Below are 21,170 nucleotides of genomic sequence, written 5' to 3'. Positions count from 1 at the left end.
TCGACATTTATGGTTCATGAATGATTTTTTTTTTCAAAATCCATAGACCAGTCGTGGAGAAAATTGTTTTGTACTTTCTACTGTTCCTTGTGCATTTCCATTGCATTTACATTTGATCAGATGATACTGAAACTGTGTAGCTGATTGGTTTCAGCTTATATTAAGACAGGCATTGTTCAAGACCACAGCTCTATCCACTTCTGAGGTTGACATCAGCCGGCTGAGCACTTGGGAACTCCTCTGGGTTAAGAAGTCAAATGTTATCAGACAATCTGCCTGCCATGAATAAGTCAAGATTCAAAGATAATGGACCAGATTTAGTGATGACCTCATCAAAACATGCACAATGCCTATTGAGACAGACAGGCAAGATTCATGGATGTTGTTTCACTTGGCAAAGGTGACTAGGACAAGGGACTACAGTCTCAAAGTAAAGGACAGAGGTGAAAAGAAATTTCTTCACCCAGAGGGGAATGATTGTTTTGAATTCTCTACCCAAGAGGGCTGTGAAGGCTCAATCAAGGAGTGATTTCAAGACAGAAATCAATCGATTTTTAGATAGACCAGAATCAAGAGATATGGAGTTAGTAATGGAAAGTGCTGCAGAGATAAAAGATCAATCATAGAGAGGGACCAAATCTCACACCCTAGCTTCTATTTATTATGTTCTTGCATTCTTTTGTCAACTTGGCAGCTGCACGCATCTACAAGTACATTACAATAAATATCACATAGAAGCTTTATCTCTTGAGAGAAGAGACAACCATCAAAGTTACATTAAAAAAAAGATTTCATTATTTCCCCTCTGATCCCCTAAAATAACCAAAGCTAGTCTAGGAAACCACCCTCAATGTGATTAATGCTGCACCTTGAGGGAGACCATCTGTGATCCAACCAAAAAAAATTCTTCAGCTCTCACTCAAAGGAGTTTAATGAAGCGGTATCCATTGCCTTGAGCTAGCAACCTATTCTGGGAGTCCAGTATTTTCAGGAAGGAACCAAGACCTGATGTGCAATCGAGTTCTATATGTACATAACTTGAAATTATGAACTGTGACGCTCTATGCTTTTCAGTTAAGAGAAACCATCTGCACATTCACTTCATCATTTTATAAATTTTGTTTAAGTTGCCCACGTCCAAATGTAGGGTCCTTTTAGCCTATATGGTTCAAACCACACCTTATTTGTGTGGTTCTCCTCAGCACCCTTCATACTTACCCTCTCAAGAGACCAAAACTGCATGCAGAACACTAGCAGCTGTCTGACTTAACCAAGTGTATAACCACAGCATGTTAAATATTGTGCCGCAGAAGATCGCAAGATATCTTTTCAGTCAGGGGTACATTCAGTTGGAATCATATATTTTAAAAATTCAATCTTTCTGTCCACGCACTGCCCAAAAAACTTGCCTCACATCAGTGGTAAAACTCATCTCAGGAGGAAATGTCGATGTTGCAAATGGTATTTATAACTCGAGCTGTTATTGTGGTGGAGAGGGTGCTTCTGCCTGAAAATACCCTCATGATTTTCATCCTGTTAGAATCAGCTGACAACTTTCAAATTCCCACCCACACATCTCAAAAATAATTATCTGTTGTTCATGGTTTGATGATGTGCAGCCTGAGAAATCGCTCCTTTATTGGTTTACTTGTCTTGGTGTACTTGTGACAGAAACTGCTGCTGTGGGGAACTAAAGTCTCCTTGGTCAGCCTATCAAACTGACCTGTTTGGGACAGCCGAGAATAATGCTCCATCACCCATCTCTCTAACTCTTGGTTCTCCATCCAACAGCTCTCTCTTCCCGATGCTTACCCTGCTCTATCATCCAAGCCCTTTGAGCTCTATGATGCTTTCTCTCTGTCATTTCTTTAAAAGTATTAATGATATGGATTGCTGGCTTAGTTGTTAATAATATGAATTAGTTCGCCACTTCGGTGACTTAGGTGTCCACCACTTTTTCCAGAATCTCTCTCCAGATTTTAACTTCACCCTGTGTGACTGCCTGTAGTGTGTCCCATCGAGGTTTTAGACTGTCAGCTGAGGTCTCCTTGCCTGGGCTGTGAATCACAGTCATATCTCCTTTACCTGCCAATATTCCAAGGTAAATCAAGCCTCACTCCTTCTTCCTAACTATGGCAGTGCAGTGAGTCATGGAAGTAAGAGGATGCTGAGCTACAAGTGTGATATTGGCGTCATTGTTTTTCAAAGGCAACAGTGAGCTGCAGCAAGGACATTTGGTGTTCAGTCTCTCCCGACAGACATCCTTCGAGTCATTAGATTCAATACGACTAGAATGGTTATGGGAAGCAAATTGTTATGAAGGACTGTGTCCATAGAGACAACACCAAGCCCATGTGTAGGGCTTGAGTGTGGCTTAGTCTGGGGAGGGAGTGGTGGAGCCAGAGAGTTAGTTTGACTACACGTATGCATCCTGTTGGACTGAAGTATACTGGGCAGTGCAGACAACACATAAATTGGTGTAGTTGTGGATAATGAGGAAGATGGTCAAAGGATACAGCAGGATATAGATCATTAGGAGATGTGGGTGGAGAAATGGCAGATGGAGTTTAATTTGGGCAGGTTGTGAGGTGTTGCTCTTCAGAAGGTCAAATGTAAAGGCAAGGTATGCAGTTAATAGCAGGACCCTTAACAGTGTTGAGGTACAGAGGGATCTTGGAGTCCAAGTCCATAGTTCACTGAAAGTGACAACACAAGTAGATAGGGTGGTGAAGAAGGCTTATAGCATGCTTGCCTTCATCAGTGGGGCACTGAGCACGAGAGTCAGGAAGTCATACTGCAGCTTTCCTTAATCCCTGCTACAGACATAGCACTTAGTCAAGGTAGTACCACATACCCCATAAATCTTCCCACGGAGTACAGAGACCCCTGTAATCCCACAATCAGTGTGAACAGGAATGATGCCACTCATTCTACCTGCAAAATAAAAAGGGCAAGGACATCAGCTGTCATTCATCCATTAATGGCCTGTCTTGTTCTGATGTTGGTCCAAGGGATTGTTTCACCCCAATCACTCCACTCCCAATGTTCCTCATTTTTTTCCCAAATGATAATCGCTTGGAAGTGATTGTTCTCTATCTTCTGTCTTACAATAGACACACTCCAGTATACTCCTTGACTATGTGTGGTTACCGTGATATGTGTATCATTATGTCCCATAAGGAAAAGTGGCATGTGGTTAAATTGTGTAAGAACTTACTTCATCTCTCTTACTAAGAGACCATTGCCTCATTCCCTGTGCTTCACACAAGATGCACTACCATCAACACTTCATGGTGAACTTATACTGCCTCCTCTCTGAGACACCTTTATCTGTAAAACACAATGTTCTTATTGCAGTTACTCCATAATGTGCTTGAGGGAAGTTTGGCCGACAGTTCTTTAGTTACTTGGCATGGATCCCTCTTCTGTTATATTCTCCCATTTTCACTTTTAGAATCAGGTAAGTGGTCAAGTTTGTTTTGCCTGTAATGGGAAAGATCCCTGTCAGTTAGGATTATATTGTTTCTATCTTCCAACATTTCATTAATGTTCACTGAACTCAAGTAAAGGTGTCAATATTGCACACTAGGAATAATACTTTGTCTTCTAATACAGAAAATAGTAGTTGAGTCTTACTCTGGTCTCTCCAGTTCCCTGTCTTGGCACAGGGAATGCTTTCACTCTGTACAGAAATGCTTGGACTCCTTTTGGATAGATCTTAGCCTGACAATGAACCCTGATTTTTCATGAGAGGGGCAGTGCATACAGGTTCTATAGGGAAAGATAGAGCTGCCAGTGCTGGTGGTACAGGCGATGCTGATGAGTTCACGGGAACTTTTGTGGGTGGTTCTGCTTGTAGGATATCACCTTCATCCCACCACAGGCAGTAAGCTATTTTTTTAACCATGATCATGATGGCTGCATCTTGTTGTCTTGACCTTTAGAGGGCTTAAGCAACTTAATTTGGTTAATATGTGGGCAGTTGTGCCAAATTAACCATTGGTTTATCCTTTTCCACAATGGTTTTGAAAACTCCCACCATCGCACAGTTCTCCACCATCCCTGATCTCCTATTTCCCATTTTTGTGGCTTATTAGCATTGGCTTGTGGCCGGTGAATACTCCCATGAAAAAGCATTGCTTTTTTTAGAGATTGCCAACAGTCTTGGACAAATGGCTGTCAAGACAACAGTTTTTCCCGTCTTTCAACTAGAACAGCCACTAATAGGGTTTTCTTAAGTGTGCTGACGACTATTTCATGTCTTGTGTATCTGGTGATCCAGGATTTGAGGTTTCAGATCTTTCCAGTAGAAGAATATTATCCCTTCCATTAGGTCTCCTTCCAACCTCTTCCTTGAGTTCATTTTGGAAGTTCATTCATATGCTCCCAATTCCTGTGGGTTTGGTGTTGTAGCTGACATATCACTTCAATACTAAGGAACTTCAGGCTTATCTGCATTAATTGTCAGTAAGGTGACTTTGTTAGTCTGACAACGCTATTCAGGAGAGTCCGTGCCTTAAGAACGTTTCCTTAACTGGAGGTCTGGTAGTAAACAATACTGCCTTACATGAGAATGCCTTAACCCATTTACTAAAGTTATCCACCAGTATTGGAGAGTATGCTGCCCTTACAAGCAGCAGGAAGAGGTCCAATAAATGCTATCTCGACGCACTGCCATCTCAGTCATAATTACAATTTTACTGTTACAATGCCATAATTTGAAATTACACTTCAGGCTTTTAAATACACTTTCAGTAGTTACACTGTGCTACATTTCAGGTGAAGAAATAAAAATTTTACACCACCCAGTTCCTGTCTTCTTCTGTGTTAACCAAACCAAACCCATAGGTACACTAACAATTTCTGTGCGTGTACATTTCTAAGACCTTCTTAGGACAAAGCTCAGACTTAAGAAGCCTCCATTTTACAATGGTATGGTGGATATTTGATGGCTAATGAAAAGCCATAGGGATCAGACACCTCTTCCTTTGCTCACTGCTTTGTTCTCATGGTTTGCACATCCATACAATTTAGGTTCTCCAAGCTTATCTCAGGGTATGATGGAAAGGGCAGCTAAAACTTTTCAGCCAATTCCTGATCTATGTCATTATGTGTACAGTGGCTGTTAAGTCCTCCAACCCGGTTAACACTGGTGCAGAACTCTACCTGCAGTCAGTGCTACACTCCTGAACCTTAAGCTGACCAAAACTCCCGTGCCATTTTCACTAAAACTGCAATTATCGTTGCTTTCTCAAACTGATGTCTTGCTCATTAAAGAGTTTCACTAGTATTCTCTTGTCACTTAACCCACACATAAGTCAGTCCTTCAACTTTGCTAAGCTCTCCTGACTGAGACTGTTTATTATTGGTTTATTATTATTATTGTCACATGTACCGAGGTACAGTGAAAAGCTTGTCTCATAAACCGATCGTACAGGTCAATTCATTACACATTGCAGTTACATTGAGTTAGTACAGAGTGAATTGAAGTAGTACAGGTAAAAACAATAACAGTACAGATTAAAGTGTCACAGCTACAGAGAAAGTGCAGTGCAATAAGGTGCAAGGTCACAACAAGGTAGATCATTGTATGAGGGAACTGTTCAATAGTCTTATCACAGTGGGGTAGAAGCTGTCCTTAAGTCTGGTGGTACGTGCCCTCAGGCTCCTGTATCTTCTACCCGATGGAAGAGGAGAGAAGAGAGAATGTCTTGGGTGGGTGGGGTCTTTGATTATGCTGGCTGCTACACCAAGACAACGAGAGGTGAAGATAGAGTCCAAGGAGGGGAGGCTGGTGTCCGTGATGCACTGGGCTGTGTCCACAACTCTCTGCAGCTTCTTGCAGTCCTGGGCAGAGCAGTTGCTGTACCAAGCCATGATACATCCAGATAGGGTGCCTTCTATGGTGCATCAGTAAAAGTTGGTGAGAGTCAAAGGGGACAAACCAAATTTCTTTAGCCTCCTGAGGAAGTAGAGGTGCTGGTGAGCTTTCTTGGCCGTGGTTTGACCAGGACAGGCTGTTGATGATGTTCACTCCCAGGAACTTGAAGCTGTCAATCTTCTCGACCTCAGCACCATTGATGTAGACAGGTGCATGTACACCGTCCCCTTTCCTGAAGTCAATGTTTTGTTTTGTAAAATACCCTCACTGGCATTTGGTTACAAGTACCAAGCTTGTGACTTAGAAATTTTCCACCTGGTTCTCCTTGACTGTTGAGTTCCTCCATCAGTTTGTTTTTTGCTCCAGGTTCCAGCATCTTGTACTTACATTTATCAGGTGATATCTCTTGTGGTCCATGGTGCCAACAAATTTGTTTGCTCCACTTAAGAGTCAGAGTAAGAATGAGAAATTTTTCTACTTATGGATCATGGCATTTTGTTCTTCAACATTATCACCTGTGATCTTTACATTGTAATTAGCCTTGAAGTCCATCTGCTCCGAGTAAATATTAAGTCCTCTTACACCAAATTATTTTTCCAAGCTTTCCAATATTACTGGACTGATGCTGTTTCTGCTATCTCATCTCAGGCTCTCTTCTTGCATTTGCTGATCTAATTTTAGTTTTGAAGAACATCTTCTGTTTCAAGCTTTGCAGAATTGTAAACTCACCAGATCTTACTTCTGACAGACAGGAATTTCCATACATCCCATCCTTGTCTCCAATGTAGTGCATGGGGCATTCTCTTAAATTGGTTTCCATTGATGCACTATAGAAAGTATTCAGACAAGTTGCACCTCAGTCTGGTATAGCAACTGCTCCGCTATTGACCAACTGAACATGCAGAGAGTCGTGAACATTGCCCAGTCCATTACAGGCTCGTCACTTCTTTCCATCCAGTCCATCTTCACAGTGCGTTGCTTCAGAAAGGCTAAAAGTATTGTCAAGGGTACCTGCCACCCTGGCCATTCCTTTTTCTCTCTTCTACCTCCTGGGAGAAGATACAGGACCTTGAAAGCCTAGACCTCCAGACTTAATAGTTTCTTCCCCACTGCTATCAGATTTCTGAACAAATCATCTCTTTCACATTCCCTTCCTGTGGTGCTGCCATGTTCTCAAACTTTTAATTCTACCTCTCTCAGTTACTCTGTTATGCCACTTTAGTTTTGTATTTGCACTACTTCAGGTTGCACTGCAATCTTTGCACCATTCTACTGTTTTGCGCTCATCATTGTATTTATTGTTGTATTTATTATTATCATGTATAATATTTACTCTGTGAGCTTCATGTGAACAAGGAATTTCATTGCACCCTGGTGTATATGACAATAAACTAATATAATAGTAAAGTAGTGCTTCTACTTTCACATACACATTTAGATAAAGACAATCAAATGAACACAGCTGTTCATCGTGACTCTCAATACTCAACTGAACTGCAAGCCTATTGTGACAATGTTACAATAGAGAGTCATGGCACAAAGTCTGTTAAGCTCGAAACAACCCACCAACTTTAAGGTAGTTGTTTCCCCTACTAGTTAATAGACATCCACCACAACCCCACTTTTCCATGAAGACAGATGCAAAGTCTTCATCTGGAGCCATGCAAATGGCTCCTGCCTCTATACATAAGTTTGCTACCTATTGGTCTTTAAAATGCACTAATATTATGTTGATAATCCTCTTTCCCTTTTTGTACCATAAAACATTTTGGGTTTTTATTAATTTCATTTGCCATTCTTTTTCCATGCACCCTTTTTGCCTTCCTGATTTCTTTGTTCATTTCCCTCATGGATTTTTTATACAGCACTGGGCTTTCTGCAATGCTGAAGGTTTGATATCTGAGGGCATATGGAGCCTGCTTAATATCTCAATCAACAGGTCAAATCCTCCAGCAGTGCAGTACTTCCTCGGACTGGTAACATCTGTCTGCATTGTGTGCTCATGTCAATGGACTGGTGTTTGATTCTATTCCGGGAGTGCTGAAGTAAAGACAGATAATGGTGACACCAGAGACTGCAGAGGCTGAAATCTGGAGCAACAAACAATCTGCTGGAGGAATTCAGCAGGTCAAACAGCACCTGTGGGAGGAAAGGAATTGTGCAGCCTTGACGCACGGTTTCAACCCGAAATGTTGACAACTTCTTTCCTCCACAGATGCTGCTCAACCTGCTGGGTTCCTCCAGAAGATTGTTTGTTATTCTAAAAACAGATAATGTTGGAAACACTCATCACACAAGGAATGTTTCCGACTGAAGATCCTTCTGATCTTCAACCTAAAATGCTAGTTCTGTTTCTCTTTCCACAGATACTGCCTGACCTGCTGAGCGTTTCCAGCATTTTCTGTTTTTATTTCGGATTTCCAGCAAATGCAGTGTTTTTCATTTTGAATTGGGAGGGCTGCCCCCAAATATCAACTTCTCATTACAATTGTATAATGCCATGAAAGAATAATTTAATGCCTCATAGTAAGAGATTACCTTATATAATTGCATAGTTAACAATGGATTTATAGTCAATGATATAACCATGTTATATATTCTCTGTTGTTTTTTTTTCCCTCCAGCAGCTGTGACTCCAAATAATTGGCATGTTTCAGTTACATCTCCTGTTCAAGCATTGCAAGGGATGTCTGTGATCTTTAACTGTTCCTTCCAATATCCTTATGAAAACATCCTTCCATCTCACATAATAGCTTTGTGGTTAGAAGATCCATGTGATGAAAATTCTCAAATACTGTACAGCAGTGAGAAAGACTCCAGCGAAGGTGTGAATTTCATAGGAGATCTGGGAAGGAAAAACTGCTCTCTTCAGATACATGATGTTAAGATAACCAACAGCAAGAAATATTGTTTCCGATTCGAAATACAAAATAAAGACAAATGGACAGGAAAGCCTGGTGTGACCCTTATAGTTTATGGTAATTGTTCCTTCATGGTATATACTTTACCCTTTACAAACTTCAAAATCCATCTGCACAGTTGATTTTTACAAACAGTTTCAAATATGACATGCAGTGTACTGTTTAACCAAATTCCTCTCCTATTTCCTTTCTTTTGCAGCTCATCCAACAAAGCCAACTCTCTCGCTCTCCCCAGAATTGGTTGAAGGGGTCAGGACCACATTGACTTGTTCCTCCTCTAATATTGAAGAACATGTGAAATCCACCCTCAAGTGGTATGGCCTCGATGAAAAGATAGCAGAAGAAAGCTTATTTATCTCTGGAAATAGAATGCTTAAGAGCACAGTTAATGTCACCTTATCACACAAGGATCACAATAAGGTCATCAAGTGCTCAGTCATTTCCAGTGAATATTCATTCTCAGCTGAAACTCAAGAGATTCTGAAAGTGAAATGTAAGGGTCTGGCAAAATTTCAATTTCAGCTAATTTAAAGTAACCAAAAGCTTGCATTTCAGCAACCACTTAAACACAGAGAAACTAAAAGAGTTGTGAAGGAAGATGGATATTGTGCCACAGAAAGAGATAGTAAGGAGACTGTGGGAGCAAATGATAGGTTGAAATGTTTGGCTTTTGGGATGACCTTAATCTAAAGGCTTGGAGTTTTATGTAGCTTTCCATAAATATACTTCAGTATACTTCACAAAAATTTTGGAGACCATTATAACTTAGAAATCAAAGCAATCAATTTGTGTACAGGAAGATTCCACAAACAACAGGGAAATAAATAGCCAGATAATCTACATTTTAGTGTATAGAAGTAGAAAGAGCAGGTCAGGCAGCATCTGTGGAGTGAAAAAACAGAATTACTGCTTTAGGTCAATAGCCTTTCATCAGAACTGATGATCAGGACTTGATCCATCCCTCCTTTCCCATAGTCAGGATGGCTGTGGCTTTCTACACTACATTATGCTCTTCCTCAAACAGGAACCAGTTCCTCTGTCTCTGCACTACATCAATGTACTTCAAGGTTCAGTATTTACCATATATAACACTCATCCCCTAGCTCTCTCCAATTTATCTAAGTAAAAGATCCTTCAATGGACATGCTATCCAACTCTTTCATCAATCAGGGTTCTCTGGTAGTTTATCTCTAGATATTCAGTCATTGGTGTTGTTGTCAATATTTGTTAAACTTATTTAAAATTCATATCCCCGTTCTTAAACAACACTCCATTATGTGCCATGCACAATGACTAGAGTTCCTAACTGATTATTTCCTCTTTCTCATCTGAAAGGCACAGAAGGCTATTGACCTTACTGCAGGTAAATGGGATTAGTATAGATGGGTGCCACAGCTGGCATGGACATGGTGGGCTGAAGGGCCTGTATCTGCGCTGTTTGACTCTATGACCTTATGACTCATTCAGTAGGTGTATGGCTACTTAGAGTGACTTTTTCTAGAGAAATTCAAATGCAGTCAGTCCAAGGGAGAACAGATGATTTATTACTTTATGGTGTCATTGTCATTCCCCTGGAGTGTAGACTTGGCAGTTCGAGTAATCGGTTGGAGAGGAGATTGTTGTAAGACTGGGTGATCCACAAAGTCGCTTTGAACTCCAGGATCCAGATTTGTGAGCCTCTGTGGCATAAATAGATGTGGCACAACACAAATCTTAATGTCCACTTGTTTTTAACCTCATTTTCAAAATCTGAGCAACACTGGCAAGGCCAGCATTTATTGGCCAACACTAATTGCCCTTGAGAAGGTGGTGGTGGGCTGCCTCCTTGAATCATTTCAGGTGAAGGTATACCCATCGTACTCTTGTCTAGGGAGTTCCAGGATTTAAATTCAGTGATGACATACTTCCAGATTAAGGTGGTATGCAACTTGTAGGTGGTCATGTTGTTTCTGAAGTCCTTGCTAAGTTTTTCCATGATCAGCTTCGGTGTAGTATGTACAGCCATGTAGTCATCTATACAGCCATGTAGTAGAGATGTCAAAGTGCAAATCTCCAAAACAAACCTTATTCTCTATGCAAGAGGAGATGTTTAACATGTAACTGAACAAGGAAAGTCTTCAATGTGGAGATAACTCAGGTGAAGACCTAATATATTTCTACATGGGAGAAAGAAATGACATCCTAAGCTCAAACCCATAGATGTAAAACTCACTAATTTCCTAATGTTTAATACCAAAATGAGACAGTAAAAGAACCCTTGTAGCAATTTTAAGATTCATTAAGTAGTAAAAGATCAAGTATGGAGGAGAGGGGCTGTGAAAGAGTGTATGACAATGATCAGTGACTATCATTAAAGGAAGCATAAATATCTGTGATCAGATGCGTGGAGGCTGGGGTCATAAATGAGTGGCTCGCAGCTGTTGCCATCAAATAGATCCCACCAGTGCAGCAGTGATAGAGGAAATAATACTGATTGGGTAGCACAAAAATAGATAAAGTGTGAGTTGTCTGTCTGCAAAGTCCAAATGCCACATGATCCAGATAAGATTCATAAGATCCAGATAAGGAAGGAAGTGAAAATATGATTTCTGGAGGATTTGGCCACAACTTCCTAATCTTCTATAAATAGAAGTGAGATGCTGATCTGGATGACCACAGATGCAGCAATCTGACTTGGAAAAAGGAAACAAAAATATCAACAAATCAACCGCCATTTAGCCCAGCTTTAGCGGTGGAAATATTTGAGAGAAAGCAAACATTTTAAAAAGTACAACTTAGTAAGTGAAAATCATGTGAATTTTATCGAATGCAAAAAATATTTGGCAAAATTGATTGAATCCTTTGAAGAAATACCGGGCTAAGTGATGAGGGTGAATGTAGCTGATGTTGGGTCACAGGGGCATTTAAAGGCACTTGGCAAAGTACCACAAAATAGACTTGTGAGCAAATTAAAGACCATAGGATTAAAGAGGTGGTTGAAATATGAATATGATGATATTGGCTAAGGGACAGAAAGCAGACAGTAGTGGATGGAGCATTATTCCAGACTGGTGTGAAGTACTTTTCAACTGAGACTATTGTTAATTTTGGATATATATGAACAATCTGCATTTAGGTATGCAAGGGGCAATTTCAACGAGTACAAAACTCAGAAATGAAGAAAGAAACAGATTAGCAGACTTCAGGGCGGCATAGGCTGAGCAGTAAATCAGGCAAATCAAATCTATCACAAAGATGTGTGAAGTAAGACATTTTAGTAGGAGGAAGGAGAAGAAAACTTACAGATGTGATTTAAAAGGGGTGCATAAACCAAGAGAGTCTGAGATGTACATTCACAGACCACCGTGGCATGATGACATGTCAAGAACAATATTTAAAAAACATAGGCCGTTGTGTATTGCCGGGGCTGTTTCTCTTACACTTTGCTTAAATGAGAGAGGGATAAGACGCAGAAGATTTATACAAAACTTGTTGAAAATATTTGCTTCAACTAGAATGTTGTGCTTAATTCTGGAGAACAAAGTAAAAGCAATATGACAACACTCTGGAGATGGTGCAGAGAAATTTATCAGAATAACATCAGGGTCATTGAACAAAATGACCTAGCATATTAGTATACCCCACACTGATCTCACTATCCTCCACGTCCTTCTCCTTGGTGAATACTGATGCAAAGTAAGATGGGAAAGCTCTGCATGGAGCACACAAACTAGAGAGAAGATTCGAAGAAGGCAGCGAAAGTCAGGAATGGGTTGGCAGAGTAGACTGCTGTAGTTGGCAGGGGAGACGGTTTCCATAGGGAGATGGGTTAGGAATGAAACAGTAATTATAATTCCTTAAGTTTTAAGATAGTTATGAATAAGGATGTCTGGACCTTTGGAGAAAGTACTAAATTGGAGGTCAAATTACAACATTTTTAGGCTGGAGCTGGGGACAGTAAATTGGGAGCAGCTGTTTTTGGGCAAGTCCACATCTGGCATGTGGGAGTCATTTAAAGACCAACTGATCAGAGTTCAGGACCGGCGCATTCCAGTAAGGAGGAAGGACAAGGATGGTAAGGTAAGGAAACCTTGGATGATGAGAGAGGTTGTAAATTTAGTCAAAAAGGAAAAGGACAGGACCTTTGAGGAATATAAAGAAAGCAGAAAAGAACTCAAGCGGGGAATTAGGATGGCCAGAAGGGGCCATGAAATATCCTTGGCAAACAGGATTAAAGAGAACCCCAAGGCATTTTATACTTACATTGAAAACAAGGGGATAGCTCGGGAGAGGGTTGGACTACTCAAGGATAATGGAGGGAATTTCTGCTTGGAGTGAGACTACGTAGGTGAGGTGCTAAAGTACTTTGCATCAGTATTCACCAAGGAGAAGGACGTGGAGGATAGTGAGATCAGTGTGGGGTATACTAATATGCTAGGTCATTTTGAGATCAAGAAGGAAGTCGTGTTGAGTCTCTCGAAGAGCATTAGGTAGATAAGTCCCCGGGGCCTGATGGGATCTAACCCAGGTTATTGAGAGAGGCAAGAGGGGAGATTACCTGGGCCTTAATGAAAATCTCTGTATCCTCTCTAGCAACAGGCAAGGTCCTGGAGGACTGGAGAATAGCCGATGTTGTTTCTTTGTTTAAGAAGGGAAATAGGAATAATCTAGGTAATTATAGGCCGGTGAACCTCACATCAGTGGTAGGGAAGCTATTGCAGAGGATTCTCAGGAGTAGGATTTACTTGCATTTGAAAAAGCATGGGCCAGTTAGAGACGTCAGCATGTCTTTGTGTGGGGCAGGTCAGGTCTTACAAACTTAACTAAGTTTTTTGAGGAGGTGATGAAGGTGATTGATGAGGGTAGGGCTGTGGATGTTGTCTATATGAACTTTAGAAGGCATTTGACAAGTTTTCTCATGGTAGTCTGATCCAGAAGATTAAGGTGTATGGGATCCATGGTGAATTGGTAGTATGGATTCAGAATTGGCTTGCACATAGAAGACAGAGGGTAGTGGTGGAAGGGTGTTATTCTGGCTGGAAGTCTGTGACCAGTGGTGTTCTGGAGGGATCAGTGCTGGGACGTCTGTTGTTTGTGATATATATGAACAATGTGGATGGAAATGTAGATGGGTTGATTAGTAAGTTTGCAGATGACACAAAAATTGGTGAAGCTGCGGACAGTGAAGAAGATTGTCAAAGGTTACAGCAGGATATAGATCAGTTACAGATATGGGTGGAAAAATGATAGATGAAGTTTAATCTGGGCAAGTGTTTGGGACATATATTTGGGACATCAAATATACAGGGAAAGTATACAGTTAATGGCAGGACCCTTAGCAGCATTGATTTACAGAGGGATCTTGGGGTCAAAGTCCATAGCTCCCTGAAAGTGGCAACATAAGTAGGCATATGGCATGATTGCCTTCATTGGTTGAGGCATTGAGTATAAGGATCAGGAAGTCATGTTTCAGCTGTATAAAACTTTGCTTAGGCTGCACTTGGAGAACTGTGTACAGTTCCAGTCACCCCATTGCAGAAGGATGTGGGGGCTTTGATAAGGGTACAGAAGAGGTTTACCAGGATGTTGCCTAGATTAGAGGCAACTTGCCCGGATTAAACTTCATCTATCAATTTTCCGCCCATATCTGTAACTGATCTATATCCTGCTGTATCCTTTGACAATCTTCTTCACTGTCCACAACTTCACCAATTTTTGAGTCATCTGCAAACTTACTAACCAACCCATCTACATTTTCATAAGGAGAGCTATAAGGAGAGATTGGACAAACTTGGATTGTTTTCTCTGGAGCATTGGAAGTTGAGGGGAAATCTGATAGAAGTTTATAAAATTATGAGAGGCATAGATAAGGTAGACAGTTAGAATCTTTTTCCCAGGGTAGAAATGTCAAATACTAGAGGGCATAGCTTTGAGATGAGAGGCAGAAATTTTAAAGGAGATGTGCGGGGCCTGTTTACACAGAGAGTGGTAGGTGCCTGGAGCCCGTTGCCAGGGATTTTCATGGAAGCAGGTAAATGATAGTGGCGTTTAAGAGGCTTTGATGAATATGCAGGGAATGGAGGAATATGGATCATATACAAGTAGAAGAGATTTAGATTAATTTGGCATCATGTTTGGCATAGACATTGTAGGCTGAGGGGCCTGTTCCTGTGCTGTATTGTTCTATGTTCTATGATAAGAAACAGGTTTAAGGTGATTGGCAGAAAGAATTAAAGGCAAAATGAGGCAATACCTTTTATTGCAGCAAGTTGTGATCTGGAACACATTGCCTGAAAAGGAAAAGACGACAATGCAAAACTAACATTTAATGAAAAAATAACCATATAGTTGAGGGGAAAACATTACAAAGTAATGAAAAATGGGATGATGAACAGGATTAATTTCATAACCAATGATCAAGCACAGTGGTACTTTGTGTAATTGCATGAACTTTTACATGGTAAATCTAATATCTTCCATCGTGTCGAGTAAGTATCCATTAGTGGGAGCTGCAAACTTGAACCATTGAATCATAGAACAATACAGCACAATACAGGCCACCATGTTGTGCCGACCTTTAAACCACACCTAAGACTATCCAACCCCTTCCTCCCACATATCTCTCTATTTTAAGTTCCTCCATATGCTTACCTAACAATCTCTTGAACTTGACCAATGTATCAGCCTCCACCACCACCCCAGGCTGCGCATTCCATGCACCAACCCCTATCTGAGTGAAAGACCTCCCTCTGACATCTCCCTTGAACTTCCCACCCATTACCTTAAACCCATGACCTCTTGTATTGAGCATTGGTGCCCTGGGGAAGAGGTGCTGGCTGTCCACTCTAGCTATTCCTCTTAATATTTTGTATACCTCTATCATGTCTCCCCTCATCCTCCTTCTCTCCAATGAGTAAAGCCTTAGCTCCTTTAGTTTCTCCTCATAATCCATATTCTCTAATCCTGGCAGCATCCTGGTAAATCTCCTCTGTACCCTCTCCAACGCCTCCATATCATTCCTATAATGAGGCGACCAGAACTGGACACAGTACTCAAAGTGTGGTCTAACCAAAGTTTCGTAAAGCTGCAACATTACTTCGTGGCTCTTAAATTCGATCCCATGACTTATGAAAGCTAACATCCCATAAGCTTTCTTAACTACCCTATCCACCTGTGAGGCAACTTTCAGTGATCTGTAGATATGAACCCCCAGATCCCTCTGCTCTTCCATACTACCCAGAATCCTGCCATTAACCTTGTACTCTGCCTTGGAGTTTATCCTTCCAAAGTGTACCACCTCACACCTCTCCAGATTGAACTCCATCTGCCACTTCTCAGCCCAGCTCTGTATCCTATCAATATCCCTCTGTAAGCTTCGATATTTAATATCACAATATCACATTTGATTTAATATCACAATATAGTAAATAACTGCCTCTGGAGACATAATAGACTGCAGATGCTGGAATCTGGAGCAACAAACAATCTGCTGGAAGAATTCATTGGGTCAAGAAGCATCTGTGTGAGGAAAGGAATTGTCAGCATTTTGGGTCTAAACCGTGCATCAGGACTAATGCAGATGTAGTCCTGATGTAGGGTTTTGACCCAAAATGCCGACAAGTCCTTTTCTCACAGAGCTGCTGCTCGACCCGCTGAGTTACTCCAGCAGATTATTTGTTGCTACATAACTACCTCTCATTTCCTGTATATAGCATTACTCACATTCTATATTATCTTTCCAGATGCACCCAAAAACATAACCATTCAAGTAGAAGACAGATCACAGTTAGAGATCAAAGAGGGCGACAAGGTCTCTTTGACATGTGCCAGTAACAGTAACCCTGAAGCCACCTACAGCTGGTACAAGAGGGACAAAGGCCATGTTAAAGATTTTGATTCCAAGAATGGCACTCTGCTCTTCCAAAGTATTTCACAAAGTGATTCTGGATTCTACAGCTGCACAGCAACAAACTACCTGGGAAACCAGAGCTCAGAAGTTGTGGAGATACTTGTTCAATGTGAGCAATCATTGCTGTTGAGCATTTTTTGTTATTAATTTCATCTGGTGGCAAACTCAGTTGTGTTGTTATAATATAAATTGGCAATTTGATTCCTCTAAACTTTCATCTACTGTACCCATCGACCCTACGTTGCTATTCTACAGCATCCAATACAACCTAAAGGGTTAGATAATTACACAAGCAGAGGGGGAGGGAGAGAGAGAGAAAATGAGAGAGAGAGAGAAAGAGATACCCATAACCTTATGAAGATAAAAATGTCTTTCTGTATTGAAATGTGGGTGGAACAGTGGCAAATGGAACTTATGGAACTTTTTCCAGATCAGTGTGAGGTAGTTCACATTGCGATATCAAAACTAACAGGACATATACAGTCAATGCATACAGGAGTGTTGATGTACAGGATAGAGCAGTGAAGAAGGTATTTGGCATGCTTGCCTTCAACCTGTACAGAGAGGACGGGTTACACCTGAACCCGAGGGGGGCCAATATCCTTGCAGACAGGTTTGCTAGGGAGGTTCAGGAGGGTTTAAACTAGTTTGCGAGGGAGATGGGAAGCAGAGTGGTAGGTCAGAGGAAGAAGGGGATGGGGAAAAGTCAGATCTAACAGGTGGAGAGGTTTTGAGGAAGGAGAGGCAGAGTACAGGGTATAAAAGTAGAAAGGTGGATGGGCTAAAGCGCATTTACTTAAATGGAAGAAGCATCAGGAATAAGGGAGATGAACTGAGAGCTTGGATAAGTACATGGGATTACGATATTGTGGCTATTACAGAGACATGGCTGACACCAGGGCAGGAATGGATATTGAATATTCCTGGTTTTCAGCATTTTAAAAGGGATGGGGGGTGGGAAGAAAAGGAGGAGGAGTGGCGATACTGGTCAGGGATAATAGTACTGCTGCAGAAATGGTTGATAATGTAGAAGGATCCTCTCTAGAGTCAATATGGGTGAAAGTTAGGAATAAGAAAGGAGCAGTTATTCTACTGGGAGAATTCTATAGGCCTCCTGGTAGCAGCAGGGATACCGAGGAGCAGATTGGGAGGCAGATTTTGGAAATATGCAAAAATAGCAGGGTTATTATAGTGGGAGACTTCAACTTCCCAAATTTTGATTGGCACCTACTTAGTGCCAAAGGTTTAGAGGGAGTGGAGTTTGTTAAGTGTGTCCAGGACGGATTCCTGACACAGTATGTTGACAGGCCGACTAGAGGGAATGCCATATTAGATCTAATGTTAGGTAATGAACCAGGTCAGGTGACAGACCTCTCTGTGGGAGACCATTTGAGGCGCAGCGACCACTGGTCCATAACCTTTGACATTGTCATGGACAGGGATAGGAGCAAAGAGGATGGAAAGATAGTTAACTGGGGAAAGGCAAATTATGGGGCTATAAGGTGAGAACTTGAGAGTGTAAATTGGGATGACGTTTTTGAAGGGAAATATACTATGGGGATGTGGTCGATGTTCAGGGATTTCTTGCAGGACATTAGGGATAAATTTGTCCCAGTGAGGCAGAGAAGGAATGGCAGGGTGAAGAAACCATGGGTGACAAGGGAGGTGGAACAACTAGTTAGGAAGAAGAAGGCAGCATACATAAGGTATGAGCAGCAAGGATCAGATAAGGCTCGTGAGGAATATAGAGTAGCAAGGAAGGAACTTAAGAAGGGGCTGAGGAGAGCAAGAAGGGGACATGAAAAAGCTTTGGCGAGTAGGGTTAAGGAAAATCCTAACGCTTTTTTCTTGTACGTGAAGAGCAGAAGGATGGCTAGAGTAAAGGTAGGACCGATTAAAAACAAAGGTGGGAAGATGTGCCTGGAAGCTGTGGAAGTGGGTGAGGTCCTCAATGAATACTTCTCTTCAATATTCACCAAGGAGAGGGGTCTTGATGACGCTGAGGACAGTGTTGGTAAGGTTAATGTTCTAGAGCACATAGATATCAAGAGAGGGGATGTGTTGGAGCTGTTCGAAAATATTAGGACAGATAAGTCCCCGGGGCCTGACGGAATATTCCCCAGGCTGCTTCACAAGGTGAGGGAGGAGATTGCTGAACCGTTAGCTAGGATCTTTGAGTCCTCGTTGTCCACGGGAATAGTACCAGAGGATTGGAGGGTGGCAAATGTTGTCCCCTTATTCAAAAAAGGTAGTAGGGATAGTCCAGGGTATTACAGACCAGTGGGCCTTACATCTGTGGTGGGTAAGCTGTTAGAAAGGATCCTAAGAGATAGGATCTATGAGCATTTAGAGATTCATGGACTGATTAGGGACAGCCAGCATGGCTTTGTGAAGGGAAGATCTTGCCTCACAAGCCTGATAGGGTTCTTTGAGGAGGTGACCAGGAAGATTGATGAGGGTAGTGCAGTAGATGTGGTCTACATGGATTTTAGTAAGGCATTTGACAAGGTTCCACATGGTAGGCTTCTTCAGAAGGTCAGAGGGCAAGGGATCCAGGGAAGCTTGACCATGTGGATTCAGAATTGGCTTGCCTGGTTAGAAAACAGACGGTTGTGGTGGACGAAGTGTATTCAGATTGGGGGGCTGTGACTAGTGGTGTTCCACAGAGATCGGTCCTGGGACCTCTATTTTTTGTGATATTTATTAATAACAGATGAGGGGGTGGAAGGGTGGGTTAGCAAGTGTGCAGATGACACAAAGATCGGTGTTGTTGTGGATAGGGTGGAGGGCTGTCAGAGCTTACAGAGGGATATTGATAGGATGCAGAGCTGGGCTGAGAAGTAGCAGATGGAGTTCAATCCGGAGAAGTGTGAGGTGGTACACTTTGGAAGGACAAACTCCAAGGTGAAGTACAAGGTTAATGGCAGGACTCTGGGTAGTGTAGAGGAGCAGAGGGATCTGGGGGTTCATATCCACAGATCACTGAAAGTTGCCTCACAGGTGGATAGGGTAGTTAAGAAGGCTTATGGGATGTTAGCTTTCATAAGTCGTGGGATCGAGTTTAAGAGCCGCGAAGTAATGTTGCAACTTTACAAATCTCTGGTTAGACCACACTGAGAGTACTGTGTCCAGTTCTGGTCGCCTCATTATAGGAAGGATGTGGAAGCATTGGAAAGGGTGCAGAGGAGATTTACCAGGATGCTGCCAGGATTAGAGAGTATGGATTATGAGGACAGACTAAAGGAGCTAAGGCTTTACTCAGTGGGGAGAAGGAGGATGAGGGGAGACATGATAGAGGTATACAAAATATTAAGAGGAATAGATAGAGTGGACAGCCAGCACCTCTTCCCCAGGGCACCAATGTTCAGTACAAGAGGGCATGGCTTTAAGTTAATGGGTGGGAAGTTCAAGGGAGATGTTAGAGGGAGGTTTTTCACCCAGAGAGAGGTTGGCGCATGGAATGCGCAGCCTGGGGTGGTGGTGGAGGCTGATACATTGGTCAAGTTCAAGAGGTTGTTAGATAAGCATATGGAGGAATTTAAAATACAGGGATATGTGGGAGGAAGGGGTTGGATAGTCTTAGGTGTGGTTTGTAGGTCGGCACAACAAGCTGGGCCGAAGGGCCTGTATTGTGCTGTATTTTTCTATGGTTCTATGGTTCATTGGCTGAGGCATTGACTATAAGAGTTGTGACATCATGTGCAGATCCAATTACTGCTGTCGTTTGTTCTAAGTGAAGGTGAACACTACTTTATATATAAAGTGTGGTCGCATCAAGCCTCCAGTATGAGCAGAAGTGAGAGTGGATCCTCCTTGGAGACAGTTTCTGAGAATAAATTTCCTTTCTTTAAATGTCCAAGGGACAATATATCCCCAGGCTGATGTCCACAGGAAGCTGTCATTGACATCTGCTACCTGCTGTAGGCAGGCCTCCACTCATGGAATCCTTACTGGGCTGTGTCTGCTATGGAGGTGAGGTCACAGAGGCACAGTTGTCCTTTCCTTCAGGATCACTGCAGTCACTGTTGGCTGATGGATGCCACCTGTCTCAGCTTGCGACCCACCTTTGTGTTCACTTGCTAGAATCTGCCTCCATGGAGCCAGCACATGATGGAGAACTACTGCCTGGCTCTCTGTAAGTTTTTTACCCAACCTTCACGACATGCATTAGAATGACTTCAACACCTCCACAGTTCCCTCTGAGTGTCCGTTTATCACACAGCCACCAGACAACTGCTCAGTAACTCGTGTCACTGGGCTGAGGTGTTAACCATGTTTTTCTCTCTCCAATAATGTTGCCTGACTTGCTGAATATTCCTAGCACCAATGGACTTTATTTGAGACTTCCAACACCTGTAGTTGGTGAAGTGGTGCTCTCCTCCCACACTTTACGCAGCTTTTCTCTGTGCTCCTGATATATGGCCCCAATGTCCTCAATATCATCCCAGATGCACCCTCTCCATTCTGAATGCCCATGGGC

General features: G+C 42.0%; 1 protein-coding gene across 1 annotated transcript in view; it reads left to right on the top strand.

Annotated features, from left to right (window-relative positions):
* Window positions 1-21,170, top strand: part of LOC127569628 (B-cell receptor CD22-like) — a 54,361-nt gene that overhangs the window by 13,322 nt on the left and 19,869 nt on the right. The window contains exons 3-5 of the mRNA XM_052014430.1: window positions 8,509-8,859; window positions 9,002-9,295; window positions 16,524-16,799. Coding sequence (XP_051870390.1) covers window positions 8,509-8,859; window positions 9,002-9,295; window positions 16,524-16,799 — 921 coding nt within the window. The remainder of the gene's footprint in view (window positions 1-8,508; window positions 8,860-9,001; window positions 9,296-16,523; window positions 16,800-21,170) is intronic.

Source organism: Pristis pectinata, chromosome 4 (genome assembly GCF_009764475.1).
Source record: "Pristis pectinata isolate sPriPec2 chromosome 4, sPriPec2.1.pri, whole genome shotgun sequence".
Classification (NCBI taxonomy): domain Eukaryota; kingdom Metazoa; phylum Chordata; class Chondrichthyes; order Rhinopristiformes; family Pristidae; genus Pristis; species Pristis pectinata.
The sequence above is the reverse complement of the archived record's forward strand: the minus strand, read 5'-3'. Positions and strand labels throughout refer to the sequence as shown.